Raw genomic sequence first — 26,983 nt, forward strand, 5'->3', positions numbered from 1 at the left:
TGTGAATGTGGAGCGTCAGAGAATCCATTTGGCAGAAAGCTCAATGTGTAATTTATTTTTAATCATGGAATTATGTAGATAAACAGAATCTGCTGCCTAACAATGTCAGTTTGTTAATCAGCTGTAATCTTAGCAGTATTAATAACCCAAATCATGTCACCAGACTCACAAATCAGCATAACAGTTGTCTGCAGAGCAGAACAATTCTGTGCATCTCTCTAACTAGGATGCCCTGGAAACTTGTAATGCATAACTTACTGCTCATCAGTAGAATATTTATACTGTTTGCAACTGGTATGTGTGGAGTTTACTTTCTATTTCCCACATCTCTATTTTCTTTTGTGGCTGTGTTGCCAGGGTGTCACTGTTGATCAAGGGTGATGGGCTGAACAGCAGTTGGAAGCACAGGACAGCTCCTGGAGCTCCCCTGCAAAGGCACTGTCTTCACTCATTGAAGTGCTGTCAACAGCATGCAAGGGCTTGCTTCTTCTGTCCTTTTTCCATAAGGCAAATACTCTCTTGATTTTAAGGTGGGCAGTGCCTTGACTGTCTCTTTTCTACAAAGTTTTTAAATAAACTTTCCTTATAAAGTAAAACACAATTACCATTTCTGTGTCATTCCTTCAGGTCAAAGTGGGTTGGTTACTCATCAGGTGTTGTGTCTGTGTGAAGGAGAAATCATAATGCTATGATTAACATCATTCTATGAGATCCCACTTAGAGAATTTTCTGCCTGCAAACAGGACCATTCTCATGACCTCAGGCTCCCATGGATTTCTCTTGATAACACCATCTAATCGGATTTAGACTTTAATTAAACAGCTGTCACTTTGCTTCCACATTCTGCCGCAATTTAATGTTGAATTAGTTACTAAATTAGTCATGGCTGAATGCTTGCCTTCTTACAATTGAGAGGTTGGATGAACACGAGGTTTGCTCTTCAGCTAAATGCAAGCAACTATTGCTCAGATTCTGTATTCTTGCTCCCACTGACATTGGTGGAAGTTCCCTGACTGCAGCAGTGGTGGAATAAGCAGTCAGATTCCTGCAGAGTCAGCCACAACTCTGCCTGATTTCAAATGGCTGGAACACATTTATTTTATGAATGTCATTTTCCCTTTCTAGAAATGTATCGATGTTTTTGAATACCAATTCGGCTGAATTTTCTGTGAAGCAGCACAAAGAGTGCAGCTGTGGAAGGAGATGTTTAGACCAACATTACTGCTAGTGGACTTTAATCAAATGAATTCTGATGTAACCAAGACCAGAGCACGAGCAATATTTTTGGTACTTCAAGTTATGACATTAGGGTTAGCCAAAATTCCACCTGGCTCTAAGCTGGAAAGCTCTGATCCTTCCTGTAGGTTGGTGATATTTGCCTCAAATACCATGTATTGCTCTCACTGAACACAGGTTCTAATGTAATGTAATGTAATGTGGAGTCTGACTCCTGCCTGCCTCCAATCTCACCATTTTTGCTTTGAGATGGACATTAATTCATTTTCTGATTCGCACAGATGTAAAAACAGGCTTTGTAACTGTGGTAGCTTTGCTACAGTCATGCATGGAGGAGTTTCAAACAATTAGACTGATGTAACCTACCAGTTTTAGCTTGTGGGCTTCTTGATTAAATCTTTTCTATTATCTCCCTTGTCTGTGGTGCACATTCAGAGTGCTCAGTGTTACAGAGCAGACAGACAAACTGCTGTATTTAAGCTCCTTTTATTTTTATGAATTTCACTTCAGCTTTTAGAGAGTCTTGGACTATGGATCCTTCCTTATGTTATTTAGTTTTCTGCCTGACAGCTCTTGTGTGGGTGCAGATGCAGACATTGGGTGAATTCTGAGTTTCATTAAAGCCATCAGGCTGTATTGGAGCAATACAAAGCAAACACAGAGAAGGCAGAAGTTGTGCCACAAGGCTCTTCCATATAGAGGGATATGGGATACATGTTACTCTATTTTAGTTCTAAGAAAAAGGCAGAAGAATGAAGACTCAGTTCCTTGATCTTGCTTATCTAAAGATCACAGATGAATGGCACAGACCAAATAAGGGAAAGGGCAGATTTGAAAATTACTTTTCCCATGCAATATAGTATACTAATTGTTTGTATTTCAGTATTTCCAAATCTGTGTAATAGCAATGAGTTGTGACTGCTATCAGTGGAGATTAAATACAACAAGCTGAAGTGAGGTGGCTACCAATTGCTTTGTAATGCTGAGACTCTCTAATGATTGCAATGGTACTAATTAGGAAGGTACTGGGTAACATTTCCAGTATATTTCCTTCCTTTGTGCACATCATGCATCTGACATTCCTGAATGTGACTGGCCAAAGAAGAGATGTAAAACTTCAGAAACCTTGATCACAACAAACCTCCTTCTACAGATTTTTGGTGCAGATGCAGCTCTGAAGTCATTAATCAAAATAAATTCATTCATATGCGCACAACTTCTTTTAGTGAAACCATTAGCAAAGGGCAGAAGATTGAGTTTTCTAATTGCTGATAATGCGCTAGCAGTCAAATTTCCTGTCTTTTCTATAGAAAGGTCTTGAGAAATTTCAAAAGGTTTTTCAAACCTTTGTAGCAGTGGCTTTATATCAAGCCCACTTAGAATTGAGATGCGCCAATAATGACGTATTGGAAAGAGAGAAACAGAAGTGACAGATTATTACTTGGCTATTGGTGCATCAGTTCTGCTAAATAGTGCAGAAAGCAGAAAATCACTCACATTTGCCTATCAGGTTTTTCATTTTAAAGGCATAGGTCATTTTCTTTTGTCTGGTGAGGATGGATCGTATTATTTGGGATAGATGAAGCAGAATAGGCTTATTTAGGATATAAGATATATGGGTTACTGTGTTACCACTCAGTTCTGAAAATTGGAGAATCATAACAAAGAGAGGTGGAGGAAAGCACAAGAGGTTACCTGCTCCCTTTCTTCTTCTACCCTGCTCAAAGAACAGATGTTATTTCTGAAAGATACATAGTATGAGCTTTCTTCAGAATTCTTTCATGATAGATGAGGTCTTTTATTCTGTCCCAGACAATCTATTCCAGAAATTCTCTATCATTATTTGTATAATAAAGACTGCCTTAATGTCAAACAAATCTTCCTTGTTGCAGCTTAAGCCCATTATTCAATCCCTGTCCATGAACGTAGAAAATAGTTGATTCTTTCTGGTTTTCAGAAGACTTTTGTGTATATGGAGACAGTAATCTTTCTTCAGCTGAGAAAGTCGTCATTGAAGATTTCTCAAAACCAGATACAGTCATTTAGTTCAGTCATTTAAACCTTGCTAGTGCTCAGTGAGGAGCACTTCACATCTTACAGGTGATATTCCTCTTACAAAGTGTGGGGTTTTTTTGTGGGAGGGTTTTGTTGGTTTTGGTTTTTAACCAAAGCAGCATGCAGTTACCAACTTGTGACATAGGCAAAGCTAGTTCCAATGACTCCCAAGCACTTTGTTGCAAGTTAAAGCCAGGTAATGAATTTACTCTGCTGCTTGTAGCAAAGAAGTTTCATCTCACTGCATAATCACATTTTGTTTTTCATCTCCTTCGTAGCAATGATATGGGGTTTGTTTCTGTTTCTTTTGTGTGCCTGATTTTCTTACTTTTGTGTAAAACTTCATGAATTACCATTAAATATAAACACGAATGGATCCCCAAGCTGAAGAGCACGTTTTATATCTGAAGTATTTCTACTTATGGCATTGCTCTTCTTCTGAACCTGTCCCTTTAAATTAGATTTCTCCACTGGTAGCTCATATCAGTTGCTAAAGACAAAGTGGATCTGAGTAGAATCATTTCAAAGCAGAGCTGAGATAGCCTGAAAAGATGTCCTGTCATTTCCACAAGCTCTCCTACTGCTCCTTCACCCTGCAGTCCTTTGTTCACACTGTTTAACACTCTGAGTCACAAAAAATAAGGCACTAAGGGATGGAGGCAAAACATTAATTTCAAAGGACATGCAGCACTTGCAATAGCCAAATATACAGCAAAAAAATTTGTTGAACCTGATTTTGGTGAAGCTATGCAGGTCACTGCATGCTGTTGCTTCAGAAGTCTGCTGATAGAAGAGCAGCTTTGAAGGTCAGGGGGTTCTCAGAGTGGCCTTAGACTTTCCATCAATTGTATTTATAAGTCTGGCTCTAATTTACTGTGTTGAGTCGCTCTGTTTACATAAATGATTTTCCTTGAACAGTCAGCATCCCTTTTTAAATATATTTTTTAGATATTTGGTGGGGTTTCTTATGTGAGCAGTAGGAGAACCTGAGAAATAGCAAGTTGCAAGTTGAAAAGAAAGTCTGACCTAGATTTCAAGCTCACTAAACCTGAATTAAAGCCAGTGTCAATAGTATCAGTGGCCCATTTTCATGCTGTTGACATCAACAGCTGCACTGCTGTTGATTTTGCCGCTGAGAATTTTGATGAATATTTTATTCACTTTATGGAGTTGGAATTTCAAAAAATTGGGGAAAACTTTGAAGTTCTTCCTGCTTGAGAATCTTGGGATTACAATGATGCTGAAACAGTCCAGCAGTTAGAGGAGTTAGCTTAGCTGATGGTGCATCAAAAGGCTTTTATATGCCACGACCCAAGTGCAAACTTCAGATTTCCATGTTATTTTCCCTGCAGTTAATAGCATTTGTAACTCCTTCTGGATTCCTTATATTTCTTCATTGGCCATATCAATGGAAATTAAATCACCTTGAAACAGTTCCAGATGCGTAGTTCAGAGAAAGGCTGTGTCTTTGCAATGGGCTTCGATTCTGAGAGTAATATATTTACTTTCAGTACTCTTGCAACCTGTTCCAAATATTGACAATCAAGCCTAGTTTTAGAATAATCCCCAATGAACGTTGTAGAAGACAAATATTGGGAAAAGCCCCACATTCTTAAATGTAGAAGCTACCTGTGATGTGTGCCTGCTAGGACTGAACTGAGCTGCAGTCATTTTGCTTGCTATTTAACAGTGTACAATGCAGGTGACTGTGTTTATTGAACAGGTAAAAGATAAAAGGGCTCTTACTGTATATTACCAAGCTGTGCCCAATAAAAGATGCGTTTAAGTCATTAGCTCCTGAGAACTAATGCATCCCTCTTGAGTACAAGTCCTGTTGAAGAGCTGATGTTTGCTCTTTGGAAATCCTTTCAGCCATTTCTTAACAGTGCTGTGCTTTGTTTTGTGTACAGGATACAGAAATTGTGAACACCGCAATTCTCACAGGAAAAACTGTGGCAGTGCCCATCAAAGTGGTCTCCATTGAGGAGAACAGTGCTGTGACAGACATCTCTGAATCAGTTGAGTGCAAATCCTCTGATGAAGACGTCATCAAAGTAAGCTCACGTCCCCTGTTGGCTTCTGAAATTTCACATCTTTTTATATAATAACAACCTGGGAAAAACACTAAATCTGCTCCTGCAAATTAATTGTTCCTTTGTTTCAAAAGCACAAAGGCGAGGATTTTTAAGAAAAAAGAGAGATTTAGGTGCATCAGTACAGCCACAGTACTGAGTTTCAATAAAGTTTCAGTGTTTAATTTTTGTGTTCTAATTTTAAAATATCTTTGTCATGCCACCTCAGGTCCTCTGTGCACAGAGTTCATTCACTGCAAAAACAGCTCTGCTGTTAGTTCTGCTTCTCCAGATGTTTCTTATTACCTTACCAGCTGTGATTATCACCTCCACAGCGGCATCACTGGAATGGATTGGATGTGCGTTCCCCAGCAACTGCAATACAAAGTTATCCTGGTGAACTGCAAGTTCTGCTGAATTCTGTTGTGAATTAAGAAGCTGATTCTGTACAGAAGTAGCTAGAAAACACTTGCAGGACCCAATACATCAATTTAGCACTAGCAGCTTGATGTCACAAAGAAACAAACACCAGCGGTGTAGCACTGTCTTATAGCAACACAGCTACCTCTCCTGTGACCGCAGCCAAAGCCCTGAAGGGAATTTAAGGGTGTGCAGAGTCAGCACAAAGACAATCTGTGCACGAATCCTGTTGCAGCTTTGCAAAATGAGGTTTTCATAATGCATGTTCTTTGAGCAAAGGTGATTTTAGCCTGCATCCGTAAGGTCTTTGGGTGAGGAATTTATAGTTTATGTGACTTTATATCAAACAGCACAATGGACTTTGTGAGGATAATCTTTAGATGTCTTTAAAAGGCTATCAGCTCCCTTGGATGGATCGTACACAAATAGTACTGCCACATCATTGAGCCTGAACTGAGGATCAAGATGGATATCAGGAAAAGGTCCCTGATCAGAAGGTGGTGGATATGGAACAGGCTCCATAGGGCAGTGGTCACATCACAGATCTGCTGGAGATCAAGGAGTGTCTGGACAATGTTCTCAGACATATGGTCTGATTTTGGGGTAGTCGTGTGTGGTAGCAGGAGTTGGACTTGATGATCCTTATGGGTCCTTTCCAACTTGGGATATTCTATGGTTCTATGAAAAATAGACATTCTTAGAACTAATGAAGCTGTTATGCTGAGAAGTCTTGTACAGAGGTAGCTTTCTTCTTCCAGTGGATCTGTCACAGCCAAGCAAATCTCTCCACTTCGCTGGAGCTTGATGTATTCCCATATATCAGATGCTTAACAGAGCTTTTTCCTGAAAGAATTCCTATTAACTTTTTCCTAATTACATCTGATTACCCATCTAATTACAAAATCGTAGCCGGAATTTAATTTAAGTATCATTCTGATTGTAACCTCATTGAGAAACACATAGGAACTATGACTGAGAAGCTTAAAATACAGGATAGCATTCAAAAATTAAATAATCTAAGTGCAGAAAGACCTACTGTGATCATCTAGACTAGTTCTCTCGCTTAAAGAGCTTACAGAATTTCACCATGTAACTCCAGCCTCACAGGAATTTCTTCTTCCTAAGAGTGAAAATAACTACTAGTTAACTACTAGTTAAAATCTTCTTGGGGACTTGATATACATCACCAGATAATGTATAGAAAATGGCAGCACAGTGATTTCCAAAGTAAAAATTCATCTGCAAAGATATGTTTTGAGCTTTATGGAGCACATTGATCAAGGAGAAATGGAATTCCAAAGCCTTACAAAGAGGAGAGTGTTCTTCTTGTAGTAATTGCAGTACATCCTGGACTACTGCAGTTCTCCAACCATTTGCTTGGAAATAATGGATTTTTTTTTTAGCACTATATCCTTTGATTAGCACTTGGGATACTGCTGTGCTCTTCTTTTCTGCAGAAATAATTTATCTCCACTAAAAGGATTTCTTAAAATGGAGTCTGTTTGCACTATTGGAACATTTCTGAGTGGTGTCTAGAAGCCTCCCTATCTAGCCACTCTGAAGTTAAAGTGAAACAAATAACTGGAGGCTAACACACAGTGATTATTGGAATTGACTAGAGAAAATTTTCAGGTGTAATTTCCTCTTCAGAAATGTTCTGAAATTGCTCAGATGAATAGGGAAAATATCTTCTGTATATTTAGAAATATAAGTGGAATCCTTGGAGGAATGCATCTGTGAAATATGAATGCTAACTACTATAAATCATACAGCGAGTTAAAAAGTAGAGTTCAACACAAGCAAAAAAAATTATCATCTCATCATAAAGGAGTAGGTCTTGGTCTTTTAAATCTAGAATGTTCTAGTTTTCAGGGTATCTCTTTACATGGGGAAATGAAACCAAACTTCATTTTGAGTTGGATTTTGAGTTAAACTAAAATGCCTTTATGTATTCTGAGTTTAAAAAAACATTCACATGGAGCACAAAAGCATTCCATCCTTAATTCCTTTTGAAACTCTCCATTAAGCTTTTATCTTAGAATCATAGAATCATTAAATGGCCTGGGTTGAAAAGGATGACAATGATCATCTAGTTTCAAACCCCTGCTATGTGCAGGCTCACCAACCACCAGACAAGGCTGCTCAGAACTGCATCAAGCCTGGCCTTGATTGACTCCAGGGATGGAGCATCCACAACCTCCTTGGGCAGAATTTATGCTGAATTCTGTAGATTTACCATTTTCCCCTGTAAAATACTCATTTGGATATCCTGCTGGGAGTTGCCATTCTTTTAAATTTTAGTCCTAATAAATGATACCTCTTTGTACAAGATCATGAAATCCTCAACAAAGGTGTGCATGTGTCTACAGTTCATATTCCCAAGCATCCTCGTCATAGCAGAATCATCTGTCAAACAGATAAGTGTGCATTTGTATGGGTCGTGCAAACAGCCTAGAGGTAATGCTTTTGCCCTGCTACTTGGCCATCAGATAAAAGCTTATTTGTATTAATTTTTACGGTGCCTTCAGTTTGCCTTCTGTTACATTATTCTCAGTAACAGAGCCCAGTGGAGATTGAAAGATAAGATATATCTGCAAGTTACAGGTAATAGTTTCCCCAGTGATAAGCTTGGTCTCGAGGCAGCTCAGTGCATTGTCTGCATCCTGTCTTAATCTGCTGACTATTACTCCTTTTACTTTTTTTAATACCTCTTGCTCTCAGCTCAGAGCAGCACTCTTCTTTACTTCCAAATTTACTGTTGATTTCCTGACCTTTAAAAGTCTTTGAGTGCTCTAGACCTTCACGCAGGGGTCCAACCTTTAAAAGAGGACAAAAAATTTATTATGGTACTAAAAATCAAGCAACAGCCAAATTCTGCTTTGCTAAGATGGAAATTACTGGTAGGATCCGTGTATCTGGATTCATTAACGGTGATTGCTGTTGCATACGTAGGCTCCTTTTCATCTCCTAGAAATTCAAGTGGAATGTGGCTGCTTTTGCCAGAGCTTTCGTGTGGTTTGCTTGAGGGCAAACACTGCTCTGGGTTCCCAGGTCACCTGGCTGCTGGAACAGATGCGGTTTCATGCTGTGAAGAAGAGCAGAATTTCAGGAGACTTGCATTACCTTGTGACATTTCCAGACTGAAAACCCTTGATGCTTACAAGCTTGTGGATGTGGGTTTGTGGTTGTTTTTTTCCATGAAAATAATCTGAGTTCAAAATCTTTTGTGCTGCCTGTATTTCAGGAGTCATTTCTGGGCTAGCTTGTATCCCTCTGCTACATGAAGGGATGTTACACACATTATATCATATTTTTTATTATGTTGCTGTTATTTATAAATGGTAAATTGAGTGTAGTAGCCTAATACTCTGAAGACCTTATTTACTAGTTTCCTTTCATTCTTAAATGACATTAATAGCTTTAATAATGTCGTAAGATCAAAACGTAGATTCACAGAACAGTTGCTCAAATATGCAGCTGCTCTGGCCATCAGTGAGAAGAGAAACACAGATCTCACCTTTAAGACATCCCTTGGTAGTTGTTAATGCACAGTGGGCTCTTGTTTTTGTTGGAACCGACGAGCAAAGGCAGAGACTGCAGGTAAAGGCCATTGGAAGAATGTTAGGAATTTCTCTTACAAGCCCAAATCTGGGACAGAGTGTCACAGCTGTCCCTCTCTTATCACAGTAAGTTGAAACAAAATCCCAGATCAAAGCAACACTGGGCTGAAAATTTCACTGAGGGTTTTTGTGGTTGAATTCTAGATTAGTATTTAAAAGACTGGAAGCAATGCTGGTTGCAAAGCTTTCAAAGCAATAGTGATGGGAGTCGCAGACAACTGCCCAGGTTGTGGATCTTGTTTAAAGGCTCAGTGCAGTATTCATTTACACACATGAGTAACTTTGCTGTGAATACTACTAACATCAGGAAACCTACTCATATGAAATTGTCATTTAGGGCTCATGAATGTTTCATAGACTTTGCCATTTGTGACAGAAACAGTTTATATGATGGAATTAATTCTTACAAAAAAGGCACAGCTTATGTTCAAATGTCTGCTGTTCATTTGTGCTCCAGTCAGATTAACGACCACTCTGGATGCTTTATGACACCTGATGGAGGAAAATCTCAGTTTGCCAATAAGGAAGCTGGCAGATGGACATGGGTTCCTAATAGATAAATAAATAGTTGTATGCTAATTGTAGTAACTTAATTTTTAAACGTTATGATATGGGTTAGAGGGGACCTTAAAGATTCTATGATTCTATGATTCTATGATCATCTAGTTCCACCCCCCTGCCATGGACAGGGGCTGCTGCTCAGATAACTGCAAAGAAATGTCACTGCTGTCCAGTATTAGCAAAATATACAGTGTATGTAGTGTATTTTACAAGTAGAAAAGGAAAGCACTGCTTTTACTTTGGTTTAGAACCACTAGTTGGCATCATCTTCAGGTAGTTTTATTAGAAATTGCGTTACCTGTTTTTCTGTCAGTAGATTGAATGCAGTTCCAAGGTGAGTGGCTGAGCTGCAGGCTGCTCTAAAGGATCAAACTCTTATGGCTCAGTGCTGCACTCATTAAAGCCATCAGGAAAGCTCACCCTGAATTTTTAACAGTATAGGGACAGTCCCTCGGGCTCCTTAATGGCTCATCATAGTACCATGGTTCAAAACAAAACCCATAACAAAAATAAGTGCTTTTTATAACAATATATATCTATAAATATCTATGGAAGTGTATGGAAATGCTTGAGATTGTTGAGGAATGACCTAAATATCTGTTCTGTCACTTTCCATAGGACTAATTCAAGATCTGATTCCTTTCCTATTGAAATTAAAAGGTTACACTATTAGCGTTACAGGAGTGGTCTCATAGGGAATCAGAGCTTCCTAAGCATAATTTGGAGATAACTGTACTTAGTTCAATGAAAAGTTATGGATATTGCCAAAATACAAGAATTAGGAAATTCTGTATCAGTCAGAGGCAAGAAAAGTCTGCTCCAAACAAAGCTTCCCATGGCCTCCGAGGTTTCTTCCCTCTGCTTTCTCTGCATCTGGAGGCGAGTAATGATGTGGTGATGGCTGTGATGAAGTGTGCTGATGCAGATGGTGATTTCACAGGGAAACAGAGTTCCAGAAGAAATCAGCCCATAGAAACCCTGGCACATCATGGACAAGTTGCATTTTTTTTCTCATACCTTTCAAATGCTGCTACACATAGCAGGGAAAGCATCCAAACCTCTATTGCATTTCTGCACCGCAGCACATGCGTGTTTTCTTTGTATGGGGCTTCACTGTAAAGCCTTCAAGACTCAGAGGATTTAGGGCTTAACGTTCTGTTTTAGGTTGTAGGAGAAAATAAGAACAAGGAGCTGATGAGAACAAACCAGTTGTTCCTACCAGCTTTTTTGATCAAGGAAAAGTGCTATCCCCCCCCCCCCCCCCAATTAAAAGATGCTACAGTGAATAGAATGCAATTGATTTATTGCTCAGCTTTTACTTAGATCAGAGAAACCTCTATTTGGAATTTGTTAGTTAGGTGCAACTGTTCTAGAGATGTCAATGCTGAGTAACGAGTAGGAGGATAAAGTTTAGACAAAAAGACATCTCTTTCCTAACTCAGTCCTGTGAGATGAAAGAAGAAATGAAACATGATTTCCTGAGATCCATTATGACCATATGCCTGCAAGTAATGCTGTCTTCTGTGGTTTGGTGGGAGCATCAAGGGTTCAGTCGAAGCACCCACAGCTACAAGCAGTCCTCCTCCTCTTGTGGCACAAAGGCAGCTGTTCACATAGCTCTGATGCCTCTTTCAGGTGCTTCATCCACATAGCCAAAATTGCAGCAGTGCTCTCACTGGGAAAAATAAGAAAAATAAGGAGCTGAAACTTTCTGGCAGGAAAGTAGAAAAGTTGCATTCTTCTTTGTGAGGAGCCTGTGTTCGTTCTCAGGTATGCAAGCCTTCCCTTGGTTAGCTCCAGAAGTGAGAGCAGGATGCTCTGTCTGTGTGACACTGCTCTGAGAACCATCACAACCGTGCTGCTTTTGGACTGTGAGCCAGGTATGCTCCCTGCATGGGGCTGAGGGAACACAGCAGCAGGCTCTGAACAAGCATAGGATCTGCCAGTGCTTCCCCCCACAGTGCAGAAACCACAAGGGCCAGCACAAATCGCTTTCCTCAAATGAATGTGCAGTGGCTGATGAACTGCAAATACAGTTCCAACTCACCACATTCTGATATAGCCTTGAAAGCAGCAGCTGTATCTCTGTGAGTGCAAAACTAGCAGTTTTTCTATCTGATGGCTCCTCTTTCTGCTTCTGATACCGTGTTACCATGTGATCTGTGTGAAAGTAAAAAGCTTTGAAAACACAAGGAAAGTCACAGCATGGACATTCCATTGTTTTGCTGTTCTTTAAGCCCTGTTACTTTGTAGGCTTTTCTTCTGGTAAATCCAATACGATATGTATTCTGAACAGAATTACAAAGAGAAAATCCACCTCCTTGCCCTCCTCCATACTTCTCATAGCCCTGTGATTTCCAGGGATCAATACATATCAGCAAAGTAAAAAAACTTCAGAGGAGTTTCAGAAAAATGAAACCTGATTGCACAGTGGTGTCAGATGCAAATACAACATAGAGGACAGCCGTATGTGGAGCCTTCATAGAAGATGTTCTGCCATTAATGTATAACACTATTGCCCAAACAGTCGGTCTCAATTGAAATTGAAACTCAAAATAGACATAATCTGAGCTACTTGAATCCAGCAATAAAAGGAGTAAATACCTTGCCATCACATAATAGGCAAAGATTTCAAAGGCAGCTAATGAAGCATTTGAGCCATAGCCATGCAGACTGCTTTCCCTGTCATCTCATGCCTTCACGCAGTTCACTGCTGGTGTTAGTGATGCCGGAGTGGAAAACCTATACATCCCAAATGAAAAATCAAAGCAAAGTGGCGATAACAATGCCTGAAAATGCTTCAAAATCAACTTGAAAGCTGCAAGTTCAAGACGAGGGAAGAGAATGGGAGAAATAGAATGAGTCTTGTGGCAGCTATAGATTTGATGGGAGGATTAGATGTTTTCTCCAGATCTTTTTGAACAATATAGTTAAAAAAAGTGATGTTTTGCCTCTCTTTTTCCTTTTTTCCCTGCTAATAGCTGTAATATACACAGTGTGAATTTGTATACTGTAGATACGTATGAAGTTAGGTAACCACAAGCAATGTGATATTCTCAGATGTGCAGCTACTGTCCAAAACGTGTAGTTGGATGAAATTAAAAGTCTCTGCATTCACCCTGCTTTGACATGCAAGAAATTTGGGACTGCGCTGTATGTGTAGACTGGTGCATCCCTAGTGAGCAGTAGCCAAACTCTCTATTCTGCCCCATTTTCAGAAATTACTTGACTTGAGAGTGCACAAAACAAGACAGATTTTGTTTTACGTGATAATGGGATCTGCAGAGAGCTCCTGTGGCTCGGCACAGCTACAGTTGAGCTTCAAAAGCTGGTCATTTGGGAGCAAATAGATGCCCTCCAGCCTCAGCTGGCATTTTTTGCCCCTTTTACTCTCTCAGTTCTGTCATAGTGAATGATATTCAGTTAGTTAAATGTACTGCTTCTGCTCTGCAAAGCTGCCAGCAAAATCTTTGTAATGAGATTAGATAATGTACAGCCTTTTCCCTAAGAAATGCTCTCTAGCTTTGGGGGTTTTCTAGTTAGTTTTGCTAATCTGGCTGCTGATACTGAAAATGCAGATGCTTCTCAGAGGAGAGAGTCCAAATTGCTTCTAAACTATGGCCCTGACTTTACAGAGTTCTCTCCTTTTCTTCAGTGCTCGGGGCTCATTCCCTGCATTATTAGTGCGGGTTGCTGGGAATTTTGCCTGAGGGCTGATTGCAGGGATTGAAACCACATTTGGAACATGGCAGCTGTTCACAAGCACAGCGCAACGTGAAAGCAGAGGCCATGTTGTCCACTGAAAACTGCAGAGAGTTAATTCTAAGAGTGGCTTTAATCACTTATTAAAGTGTAATAGCTGCCCTGCTCCTTCATCACTGTTTCCAGAGTGGGGGTGATTAGTCCTCAATATTTTCCAGAAACAAATTCATTTTATTCCGCTGGGTCACAGATATAAAGCAACTCTCAACCTTATTCTTACTTGCAACAGGAAAAAAATCAAGCCTTTCATTTATTATGACAGCCTTATCAGGGTAAAGTCTTCATTGCTGTATTTGTCTCTATGCTCTCCTGGTGAGGGGAGTTCTTGGCTTCACTTTCCAAGTCAGTGAGCACAGCTCCAGCTGAAGTCAGTGGAAACAGGGAGTGGCTCTGGCAAGTCAAGGCACACTAGCAATTAGCAACTCCTGTAATGGATACCTCCTTTATAAAGGCTGCTCTGAGTGCAACAGAGCTGTAAATATCATGCCAGAGATTGTGGAAGAGCTCGTGTCTGAAGCTTTAACTCTTATCAGGTTTAAACAGTCTAGTATGAGAGAATAAGTACTAAGGACCTTCAAATCTGCTTCCATTTTCCAGCAGCAGGTTACTGATTTCTCAGAGTTACTCAATCAGGCACTGAAATCCCTCTTCTGAAACAGCTGCCATCAGCTAACGTTAATGTAACGTAGACTTTCTTAATCTATAGAACCATAGTCTGAAAACCTCTAAAATTTCTGCAGAAAATATTGTTATAAAATTATTGCAGAACAAGTTCTACAGCAAGGATGCAAATATTACAAAATCCTAGAAAAATGCCTCAAAATCTGGTGGAATGGTTTATCACTGCCTAGCATTTTCTGTGTGATATTTAAGTGTTAGTATACTTAATGGATAAGTCATTCTGGTGCTCTGTATTTATTAATGGGATGAATGACTTTTTTCACAAAGCTTAACCTTCATGTACTTCAGTTGCCCTTCTGGTATGTAAGAGTGATGATGCCGAGCTGAAATTGTAAGAGAGTCATATCTTTGAAAAGTGCTGAGCATCACTGTTCTTTACTAATTATCCTGTAAGTTTTCTCATTGAAATTGAGATTCCTTTAAGAGGTACTGAAAAAAGCTTTTTGCTCATAGAAGTGCTTTCATAAATATTTAAGCGTTTATGTAACCTTTGGATACATAGCAACACTTACATTAGTATAACAGAAATAAGCAAATGGGTTTACTCAAAATAACAGATTCTGGACCTTCCCAGCCTGATAGGAATGATCATCAGAGGAGCCACTACAGGCTTAATAAATAGTAATATATTACTATATATATATTATAAGGATTATTATATAGGATTAATAAGGATTAATTTGTTTAAAAACACACAGCAATGCTTCTTTGTCTTGTCAAAATTAGAGTGAGGAGAATGTGAGCTCAAGTCATAGAGAACAGATTGGAAGCCTTGTATCACAAAACTGGCCTGGACAGGTCCCCAAGAAGAGAGCCCATCAAGGCCAGAACTGCTCATAAATAGGATGTTCATTCTTGCTTTGTCTTGTTGAGAGACAGCGTCCTTCCAGAAACCTGAGATCAGATTCTTCAAAACTGCAATATTGGTCTCATCACACAAAGTATGTTCTTTCAACAATAAAAGCAGATTGAGGTGGAAAAAAGGCAGGAGTAACATCTCTGTGAGGCATGGTCTCTTAACAGAAATGCAAGCTTCTTTTTGTCTGTCGTATTAAAGCTGTGAGTGACAGAAAAGCACTCCGTGTCAGGTGTGGCAGACGTGAAGGACTGCAAGGATGGTGGCACAGCCATACCTGGTGTGCAGGTTTCCTGCTCTTGCAGCTCAGACATTATTCTGAGGGTTATTCTGAAGGGAAACAGATTTTTTGGCATCTTGATGTTATTTCCAAGAGAAGTTGGGAACATCAAATTGTTCACCAGGTGCTGAACGCAGAGTTACGTTGGATTTATGTATTACTGTCTCAATGGAAACTTCATTGAAGAGGCCTCACTTTTCAAAAAACGATCTAGGAGGAAAGAGCACAACTCTTCACATTTCTAACCCTGACCTGCAGTAGCTTTTGACAAGTCATTTTGGCCTATTTTACTTAAAGTGGCCTCCAGCTGAATATGCCTCTACTTTATGTATGTATCTCAGCAAGGTTCTCATCACCCACAGTCACTGCTCATGCCAGTCACACCTAAAGCTTCTCTCTAAGAATAAAAGTTGGTTTTAATCATTTTAGTCTTCCTCTGTATTTACAGAGCAGTAGTCAGCTAACATGCTATGAAGTACTTATCAAGATGCTTTTCTACCGCATTTGCTTCCCTTTGATTTCCCTGACACTTCTACTGCTTTTTTCATACCTTCCAGTGATGGAAGCCAATCAGTTCATAAAGCAACTCTACCAAAAGTAATGTTTAAAATATTTATCCCACGGATATTGAAATATTTATGTCTTTATTTGCAATTAGCCTTTCTAGGTGTAGAAAGCTAATGAATATAAGAAGGACTTCTAGCATTATCATAGCATAAAATTATTTAATTGCAGAATAGGTGAGGTTGAAAGGGGCCTCTGAAGGTCACCTTGTCCACCTCCCCTACTCAAGCAGGTCCACCCAGAATTGCTTTCCCATTTCTCTTTGTTTCTGTTCCATTTAAAAGTTTTGAGAATTTTAAACCTCAGGGTGTTTAGTTAAGGATAAGCCACAGAGATTTGTTCCTAGAAGACAGACAGATTCTTCACAAATTTGCAGTTTTCATAAACTTAACAGCATTGTCATATTAAAAGCTTCTCTTTTTTGTCCTTCAGGACTGTCCTTCAGGGACCTGTTGCTAAGGATTAATGTCTTTAGAGGTGAAAAATTGCTTGGATGATAAACAAGCTATATGCTAGGCTCACGTCGTTGGTACCATCTATTTGTGGGTCTTATAGCTGTCACTCCTTCCACTCCTGTGTACAACTGACACAAACCAGAGCAGACAGTTTTGAGTTTGCCATCTTTTGAAAGACATTCCCAGCTTATATTTGACACGATATTTGTCTTTTTTAAACTATCTGCCTCCAGCAGTAATTGGATGAAGATTTCTCAGTAATCTGTAGCAGAATGAAGCCAACAAAGGGCAGATACTCTTTCAGAAGTGTCAGCAGCCCTTTTATAGCTGCAGAGTCCAAGGCAGTACGTTGTCACACCCCTTATGGTGTGACAGGCAGCTCGTGTTGTGATAGCCATCTCGATTCTTGCAATTCTGCAATACAGGCCTCACTGTGGGATCGAGACCTTAATCTGAAATAAGTAAGAAAAAGGAAGACCCAGAGGTTTTGCATTTGACTGGTACTAGGAATCCCAATATCTCTTGCAGTTAATTTGTTCATTCCTAGGTGGAAAAGTACATTCACTCCCCAGATCACAATGTCAGAGTGCCATAGGTAGTGATTCAAGAATGACTCTTCTTCTGATTTCCAGGCAGTAGTTTGCTCTGTCAGCTCAATAAAATGTGATTTGTTGCAGAGTGAATCTGTCCAAGCCATTTGGAAAGACAATGGCCTTTGTAGCAAAGGGACACAAAAATACAATGCCAGGAAAAAAGAGAAACAAAGTAGAAATCCCCGCAGAACTGTGCTTAGCCCCATCTTTAGCCATCTAGCTTCTTTATTTTAGTTTTAACCTGGAGAAAGAAGTTAGAAAAATGGAGAAAAGGAGAAAAGTAGCTCAATGCAGCTTAATAATGAAAGAAACTGCTGAAATAGCATCAGAAATCTCTTTATAATGCAAAACTCCTCGCCGATCTCCTACGCAGAAAGGAAAAAACAATCACTTAAAGGTGGTGGCTAAGCAGCCTTTCCCTTCATCATCTCTCACTTCTTCTGTAGCTAAAGATAAAAAGCTGTTTCAGACAGAAAATGTTTTCGTAGTCAAAGCATAAATACAACAAGAGAAGAGACGCAGATCTCTGCTCAGTCTCCAGCCTTGCAGTCTCTGTCAGAGACTTTGTGAGGTACTGTGGGCAGCCGAGTGCTGGTCACTGTGATGTTTGGTGACCTTCTCAGAAGCACTGCAAAGCCCTGGAGGAAACAGAGTCTTTCATCTATCTATCCAAAATAGGTAAACAAAAATCCCTTTTAAATTAAAAATAATGTGATTTCTAACATGATCCTCTTTAATTTATTACCCTTCCACCTTTCTTCTATGATTCCACGGGGCAGTGCTTTTAGTTGTCCCCACCGTTCTTGTTTTCATCTTTTTTAAACCCCATGCGTGTAAAGATCAAAATAGTGTCATCAAGGCTGCTTTGAATTGTTCTAACAAGTTGGCTGTGCTGTTACTTCCATCTGACTGAGTTAGTCTGAGCTAAGTGGACTGATGCAGCACACACAACTCCTACATTTTTTTTGTGAGGGGCATCCGCTTAGCAAGTTAGCCTTCACATTGTGTATTAGATGCTGAGATACTGTTCCCTTCTCCCTTTCATCCCTGTACAGCACAAGTTAGGTAGTCTGTTGCCTTTCTTTGTAAAAAGCAATCAGTGTTACTTCAAGAACAACGAATACCCGAAGGCACAAAGTTGAAATGCATGCAGTAATACCGTATCAGCTGTGCTCCTCCTATACTCTCTCTGTGTTATGTCTTTATAGGAAATAAAGGAACAGAAGAAGGAGCATGTGTAAGGACATTAGTGCTGCTTGTATTTGGTGAAGAGAGTAATGTTTTTCTCAGTGCAAGTCATAAAGACCTGCCACTGTTGCTGATGCATGTCTAGTACTAAATATTAACCTGTAGCAATTTTAAGGGCTGCTTGTTAGCTGCAACAGCCACTTCCTTAGGATGCTATATGTATTTGTTTAGCCATTTGTTTGTCGCATACCCGTGAAGGCATATAGCAGCTTTACAAATACAGATAGAGTTTGGATCTCAGCCCAGGACCATTTAGGACTAGCAGTTTTGCTGCTATTGTTATTGTATTTTTTCCCTGACAGATATATTTGTTCTGTTACTGACAGTGTTGGGCTTTAGATAATATTAAATCATACACCTAGACCAGATCTGGTAGGACTGAAGCTAAATATGTTATCAGGAATCTTTTATCAGCATGTGCATGTGGCTTACTATGTGTATAAATAAGAAGCTTGTTCAACTAACTCCAAAGGCTGATGCACTTGCCTTTGGGATCAGCTCCATAGAAATGAACAGAATGGACTTTCAGAAGGGGAGTGGCTACTGCTCCAAGCATAATTCAATCAGCTCTCATTGACCAGCCTCCCCAAAGACTCCTGCTCAGAGGAAGGTAGAGCTAAGGAAAGAAGAGTTAAATCTGAAGCTGCTTTATCAGCTGACCCAAAGATAAGAGTCTTGTCCTCTGATTTGGCTCTAGAAACTGGTCTGCTCTCCAGGTGCTGTGACTTTCTGACACTTCTGACCCAGGCTCCCTGAGCTGCATTACTTGCAGTAGTGGGAGAAAACAGACAGAAAGAGTTGAACTGACTTTCCTGAGATCACAGAGGAAGACAGAAAGCAGTTCAGTGTCAGCCAGGATTTCCTTGTACTTTCACTGAGGATGTTGTGCTCTAGATAACATTAATTTTTTGTTATTTTGTTTAGATATTAATTCCTTTTAACTTCAGCCATCAAAGAATTAAAAATCTGGTTAAGATAATTCCCAAATTTCTGTCAGAGATGGGGAGACATTGTCAGCTGCTGGAAGAGGGGATCTGATGCTGCCAAGCATTGAGAGTCAGCCACTGGCCACTTGTTTTCGTGCAGTGGAGTCGGCAGCAGCAGGACAGCAGGCTTGTGCTAGATAACAGCAGCTCAAATATGGGAGCTGACTGCCCCAGTGAGTGCTAGTAATTATGCTCTAGGCAGAGATGATGTTGTCAAGGAGTCCAGGCTGGAAGTCCTGACATGTAGCCTTCGCTTGCCTGTTCTGTAGTAATTTTCATGAGAAACATTTTCCTGATGCTGCTGCTCCCAGGGTGAAGCTGATGCAAAGGCACTGTAGAAAGTCACAGCAGCAAATGTAGGACAGGGTTGTGAATCACTCCATTGTAGTACATATCACATTATACATCTCTGCTGCATAGTACCCATAGATTAAATTGAGCAGTCATTCTGAAACAGCCTGGTGTGAACAAAGGCCGTTTCTGATTACCATTGCAGTTAACATGTGTAAAAATGGGGCATGCCATTTGTGTTGATACCGTCAGACTTTTAAACCTTGGTCAGAGGGAGAAGCCTAGAAAAGCTGGTGGGCCTTTTATTGTAGCTTGTAGTACCATTTTCAGTCAGCAGAGCCCAGCCACAGCACAACCTTCTTAGTAAATGAGTCACAAAAATGTTTGTATTATATTTTCTGAAGTTTCCTTTTGCAATCAATTATTTTACCAGAATGTGGGCAGCGCTGAAACCTGACAAAGGATACAAAGTGGGGTGTATATGGCAAACTGGGAAAAATTCAGCTCCTGTATCTGTGATCACAAAGGACACCCATCTCTTCTATGAGTGTGAAGATGTGAAAGTTTCCAGTTGGAAATCTTCATTAGAACGAAATGGTGTTGAGTGGGAATAAAAGGGAGCAGATGATGGTATATGGTCAGGTGGAGAGACACATTACCACCACTGCCAGTATTTGTTATGGGTGATGAAATGTATCTGATGGGATGGGAGCAAGAACAGGAGTGGAAGAAATCTGCTGGGTTTACTGTTAATTTCTGCAGACATGCCAGCTCATTTAATAATATAACAGCTCCCATTGCTAGCCACTTAATATATGATTAATGTACCACAGGATTTCCCCAGACATTTATGACACCTTTAGGAATAGATATGACAATGACTTTATCACGTGGAGTCACTTTGTACTATTTGCATCCCTCTTAATGATTTATATATTTGGGAGTGATTTTATCACTGGTACTCAGTAAAGTAATAAATGAGAAAACTCAATGGTCTGTAAATTACAACATTGATTAAAGATGTGATTACTGATATAACTCTTACATGGCTATGATAATACTTGCTTATATTTCAAGACAGTATTTACATGTTAATGATAAATCTACTGCAGTGTTTAGAAATACTTTACAGCTTTAACTAAAATGTAAACATTTACAAACAGATAATGTTTATTGCAGAGGGAATGAATAGACTTCTGTTATTCTGCAGTGGCTGAAATCCACTCCAAAGTCAGCTTTGTTTTGAGGACTGAAAGCAGTGTTGTCACCTCCTGCTGAAGGTCAAAACTTGTGGGGGTAGAGCTTCGATTTGTTGCTTGCCACCACTGAGACCTGTCATGGTTTCTCAAGTTCCTCTTGGCCAAGCTGTGAAGGAGCATGGCTCATTTCAAATTGCACAGCACTGTGAACAGTGCATAGCAAACAGAGAATCAACCACTACTTTCATAACTGGTATCCAGTTTTCAGGCACCTTCAGAGCCAACAATGAATTTTTGTGTTCATCTGCTCCCATTCTAAAAGGTTGTCATTAACATGCAAAAAAAGAGAGCCTTTTTTGGGTTTTTCTGGTTTGTTTTGTTTTGAGCTTTGATGGTTACCCTTAGAGCCTGTGTTGTTTCAACAATTACCTTTTCTTCTTTCTCTCTCCCTCACCTTAGGTTTCTGATAGATGTGACTATGTTTATGTCAATGGCAAAGAAATGAAAGGCAAGGTGAATGTGCTCGTGAACTTCACGTATCAGTATCTGAGTGCTCCTCTGCAAATCACAGTCTGGGTCCCACGCCTGCCTCTTCAGATAGACATTTCAGACACAGAACTGAGCCAAATAAAAGGCTGGAGAGTCCCCGTGGTTTCCAACAAAAGGTGTGCTTGAGATGCTTGATTTCCTGGGTATTTTTGTGAAATAATAGAGTTGATTTTAACTTTCAGTAAGAACAGCTGCTTCTGCACCCAAAATCTTTCCTTGTGTAACAGCAGCACTGGAATCTTTAGTTTTGCTCTGGACATTTGCAGGTCTAATAAAGGTTTGAAAGCCTATGGAATTCTTGTTCTGTTTGTGTCTATCATGTGCAACAGAGTATAAAACTTTGTGATAGTAACTGTTGTTCACACATACCAACTTAGATGAAGAAGTGTTGTTGTCCAATTCAGCACGATTGTTCTTTCTTGTACTAAATAGACACAAATTAGCAATGATCATAACACAACAGAAGGGAGGGCTTAATAACTTAAGGGAATCCTCTCCACTAGCACTCCAGTGTTAATTTCACTAATTTTCCTGAAAACAATTCTTTACTCTTTTTTTTTTTTTTTTTTTTAAATCAAAAAGACCCACCAGAGACAGTGATGATGAAGATGAAGATGAACGGAAAGGAAGAGGATGCACTCTCCAGTACCAACATGCCATGGTGCGAGTCCTGACACAGTTTGTAGCTGAGGATTCCAGCCCTTGGGGTCAGCTGAGCTACCTGCTGGGCTCAGATTGGCAGTTTGACATTACAGACCTTGTAATGGATTTCATGAAGCTGGAAGAACCTCACATTGCCAAGCTGCAGGAAGGAAGGATTCTAATCGGACGGGAAGTAGGAATGACAACAATGCAGGTACTGTGCTCTGGACTGCCACATTCTACCATTCACTTAGAGAATCTATGCATGGGCACAAAATACCATACAGCTCTCCTCTGTCTTGAAACAGGATAATTTCCCATTACATTCCTGTGACCTTCTAGAGTGTCACACACAGTGTTAATTCAACCAAGCTAGTGACGGTGCAAGACATGCTGAGTGACCAGGAGTGGGACCTGCAGCCTTCAGAAGCGTTTAGAAAAGGCAGCAATTGCAGGTTGTGAGAAGTCAGAGTCCCTGTCCCACATAGATGCAGACTATCAGCAGTCAACTGATGAGCATCGTTTGACTTTATAACACAAAGACCTTTAGATAATGCCTATTTTCTTTTGACTTAGTTAAACGTTAACTCAGGATACAAAAATACAGCCTGGTGAATTAACCCTGAAAGGCTGATAGTGGAAATTGACAATATCATGTCTCAGTTCTCCTCCAGCTGAAGAAACCCAATGCACGAAATCTGAATAAAGCTTGTCTATGAGATGGGGAAAGTGGAGAGGACAATATATGTGTGAACAATGCCCTCCAAAGTTCCCATAAAGACAGCAGTATGGCTCTCAATTTTGTTAAAGGGAAGGATGTCCTACTATGGGAATTACTAGGCAAAGAAGCAGAGACAAATCCTAAATGTGTCTAATCTCCCTTAGGAATAACCTCTGTATTGAATGTTTTTTCCCACACGCCATTTGAAATCAGACTGCCTTTTCAGTGCACTCTCCCACTAGGTTTTATGCTTAAAGCTTTGGAGACAAGAAGAATAACGAACATAAGAGATATTATTTTAAATTATCGGCCTTTCTCTAAATTGATTCTTTTGTGTTTCTCTAAAGGTTTTGTCTCCTCTGTCTGACTCCATCCTGGCAGAGAAGACAGTGACTGTTCTAGATGACAAAGTGACCATAACAGACCTTGGAGTCCAGATGGTGGCTGGGCTTTCACTCTTTCTTCAGCCAAGCGCAGCAAGCAGCCGGGCAATTGTGGCTACAACTGTTGCTCAAGAACTGCTTCATACTCCTAAGCAGGTAGTTTACACTTCAGCTTTTACTGTTGTTGCCTTTTGGAATGGGGACAGTGTTTTATCAACGCAAAGTACATGTGATATTTTAGTATCAAGTGTACAAGTAATCCTAGCTCATGTCTACAGCAATTGCTTTTCTGTAGAGTTTCTCTGGAGTTGTCTCCTCATTTCTTCCTTTCAGATATGGACTTTATCCACACTAAGAGTTCTGGCTATACTAAAGTTTGCATTATTTACATTTTTAGTACCTTTTCTTTAAATAATGCAACATCTGTTATTTTTGCAACAGTCTCTGGACAGTGATCTCTATTTGCTATATGAGCATGCCCTTGTTTTCCATGCCAGAGAGCAAAGAGCTCTGTGTATCACAACAATTTTATATTTTGAAGAGCTATAAAGTAGAGGCAGAAGAAAGCCAAATAAAGCCAAATACATTTCCTCATTTCTTTTTCCTCCTGGATTCACAGGCTGCCAGTCTCCTCTGTCCTTTTATTTTTCAAATAGATTTTGAGGAGTTCATTAGGTGTCAACATGCTGATCCTTAATTTAAGCCAGCAGATTTCCACCTCTGGAAAAGAAGGCTTTCAAGCAGTCCTCAGTTCCCATGTAGAAAAGAGGGAAGAGGATTAACACCAGACCAAGGCAAACAGTTGTATTGGAACAGACAAGGGTCAGCAGCAGCAAAACATGTTGTATCTATGTTCATTGCTCAGTCAGTCAATTTGAGGAGTGGGGCTGGGGACCATGCAGTTAGCTTTGCCTACATCTACTCCTCTCAGAGAAACTGTATTTCATCTCAAGTCAACCTTAATGGCCCATTTTTGTCATTATTGCTACCTAACTTTCTAGAACATGAAAATAATTTAGATTGTTTTATAACTTTGTGACAGGAAAATGTCCAAACTAGGAGGACATGCTGCCCATCTGCTCAATTTACTCTATCCTGTAGACCTAAGAATCTTATCTAATTAACCCATTTATGCCCTTTCTCCAGGGCTTAGAAACCACTTCTGACATGGTGTCTTCAGACAAAGACCATAAAAGTAAAAGCTGAAGCATGCCTAACCCAATTGCATAAGTAGACAGAACACCATTTCTATGGCAACAACATTGGAAGAATCATGGCTTTGATTGCAGATAAAAGAGCTTGTGAATCTGGAAAGTTTGACAGATATATCATCAATTACTCAGATTTGTAGGCCTGAGTATGCAAAGATACTTATCAAAACACAACATTAAGACATACTAATACACGACATCATCAGTGTACAATATGGCATCTCATATTGTATTATGGCATGGTAGTATGATATGAAATGACATTCTACATCACATCAATTGGCAAGTTATGAAATAACAACAACAAAAAATAATAACATGTAAACCTATTTTGTAATACTTTTTCCCAGTGTCTGTCTTTTGGAACAAAATTTTAGTGAAATATTTTTGTTGAAGCAGAATTTTCTTGTGGGAAACAGTATCTGTTTCCTCCAAGTGGCACATTTCTGTTACAGAAATGACTGGGCATTCTGTATGATTATTCTATTCTGAGCAGTATCTTCTGCTTGGTGTAGTGCTGAGCAGCATGGCGATGCTGCTGTCCCTACTGCCTGAGCCTACAAAGAGCCACACTGATGCAGCTGAGAAACAAAACAGCAGTTAGGATAGCTGAAGTCCTTTTTCTCAGGAATAATTACATATATATATATATATATCAATATTGTTATATGTCAGTGTGTTCTTAGTCAAATATTTTCCTTAGCTCTGCTTTAGTATCTTCAATGCCCAAGCCTCAAAATATATTAACAAATATGCTTGGGTATTTGGTACTCTGGCAGGCACAATATTGATCCTATCAGATTAAGCAGTACATCTCCATTGTGCAATAGAAAACATAAAGCACTTTACAGTTGTGATATTACAGATCCTTCAATATCATAGGAATGAATTCAGTATTTTATCTGTGACTTTCAGTGAACATAGTGACTAGATTATTTCCTTGGTTATACACATTGTTTCTGCACAGATAACACAGCAACCAAAGCACAAGTCCTGAAAAGGCTCACAGTTTTCCCAAACATTTAGCAATTTGAAGTAATAAACCATTTTTTCCTTCCTTTTACTCTCAGATGCCTGAAATTAGGTGTCTCTATCCATCGTTGGGCAACTAATTACCTGAGGTGACCTTGTGGGATGCTGAACCCACATCTCCGTTTCTTGAAATCAATGGCTAGTTCTGTAATGCTGAAAGTGGACCAATGATTTAGGTGCCTAAAAGTAAGTGGAGGTTAACCAAATTTTAAGCATTAAGTTGAAATATTTTCTGAAAATTTGGAAACTGTAGCTGTGCACAGTCTGTTTTTAGTGGCAATCTGCTCAGGTAGGAAAGCTGTTCCATTTGGCTTGCAGACTTGTTCAAATAAACACTGCTATCTTAAAGCCTTCTTCAAAATGTAAATAAAAGAAAATCTTCAGTGTTTAAGTGTTTTCAGATCTGAATGAGCTTCAAGGACTCTTACATTTCTGCTAGCTCTTCAGGGGAAACTCAGTCATATCAGAGCTTTTTCGTCACTGTAGGGTATGGCATGTAGTGCAGTGAACTGAAATGGCAGTGGATAAAGTGGAAGAAAGAAAAAAGAAAGCCCTTAATAAATAGCTGTATGTATTAAAGCATCTCTCAGTGCTACTAGAAAACTGAAGATATTTTCTATGGAATAAAAAAAGAGCAGTGTTAGCACTTTTTAAAGGCCAAGTTCTTCTCCTCCATGCGTGTAGCTCGTGTTGACATCAGTGACAAGACCCAGCACTATGAGGTCATCTGTAACCTCAGGGAGTGTCCTGCAAGATGTCAGCTTTCCCTCTGATAGGAGGTGAGGTGCTCAGTGTCACTTGAACCAGGATGACAAGCTGGAGTTCTTACACGTCCCTGCCCTTTGGATTGACACAATGCTGTCCTTTTTTAGCTTATGTCCTTCATGAAAACTAGTTCTGGGAGTTCACTGACATCAGAGTTAAGTAATGGATATTGAGGGTATTTTTATGGTGTGGATTCATTACTTTGTTCTTGCAGTGTAAATTACTTTTAAATTGTGTTTCTATATTCTTTAAACTGATAGAGCAATGAATGTAATGGCACCTTTTATGATAAAGGGATTAAGCAGCATGGGAAAGAGAAACGATGTGTTTTAGATAAGAATCTAAATTCTTCCCTTGCAAATACAAGCAAATTCCCACTGGAAAGGAATGTCGCATTAGCAGATTGGACAAAAAGGAGAGAAAGAAATACGCAGTAAAGGAATGCATGGTTTGAATTAAGATCTGAGTGTTGGCTGCTTTTCATTTCCACACCATAACGATCAAGCCCAGTTTTTACTACACAAACCACAGGCTTAAAAATAAATGCACATGTAATACTTTGATATTTCTTGTGATAAGATTGCTTGGGAAACCCATTTCAGCATTCAAGTCCCCAGATGAAACCATCAGAGCTGGTCAAAAAGAGGCAGCTGAGAACTTTAGTTTTGAGGGTGTATTTTCTGCAGAGCTGTTCTGCTGTCCTTTTTTCCTTTGGTGTCCTGTCTCACTCCAGCAGCTGACACCAGAAGTTTAGGGTTTATTCACAGCTACTATTACATGTGCTTTGGTAAATGAAGGCCA

General features: G+C 39.6%; 1 protein-coding gene across 4 annotated transcripts in view; it reads left to right on the plus strand.

The window, feature by feature from the left end:
• TMEM132C (transmembrane protein 132C) overlaps window positions 1–26,983 on the plus strand; it is a 179,964-nt gene that overhangs the window by 148,238 nt on the left and 4,743 nt on the right. For all 4 annotated transcript variants that reach the window (XM_090152718.1, XM_090152721.1, XM_090152719.1 and 1 more), the window contains 4 exons: window positions 5,202–5,345; window positions 21,339–21,544; window positions 22,011–22,284; window positions 23,139–23,330. In XM_090152718.1, coding sequence (XP_090008844.1) covers window positions 5,202–5,345; window positions 21,339–21,544; window positions 22,011–22,284; window positions 23,139–23,330 — 816 coding nt within the window. The remainder of the gene's footprint in view (window positions 1–5,201; window positions 5,346–21,338; window positions 21,545–22,010; window positions 22,285–23,138; window positions 23,331–26,983) is intronic.

Source organism: Phasianus colchicus, chromosome 18, assembly GCF_987193195.1.
Source record: "Phasianus colchicus chromosome 18, bPhaCol1.hap1.1, whole genome shotgun sequence".
Taxonomy (NCBI): domain Eukaryota; kingdom Metazoa; phylum Chordata; class Aves; order Galliformes; family Phasianidae; genus Phasianus; species Phasianus colchicus.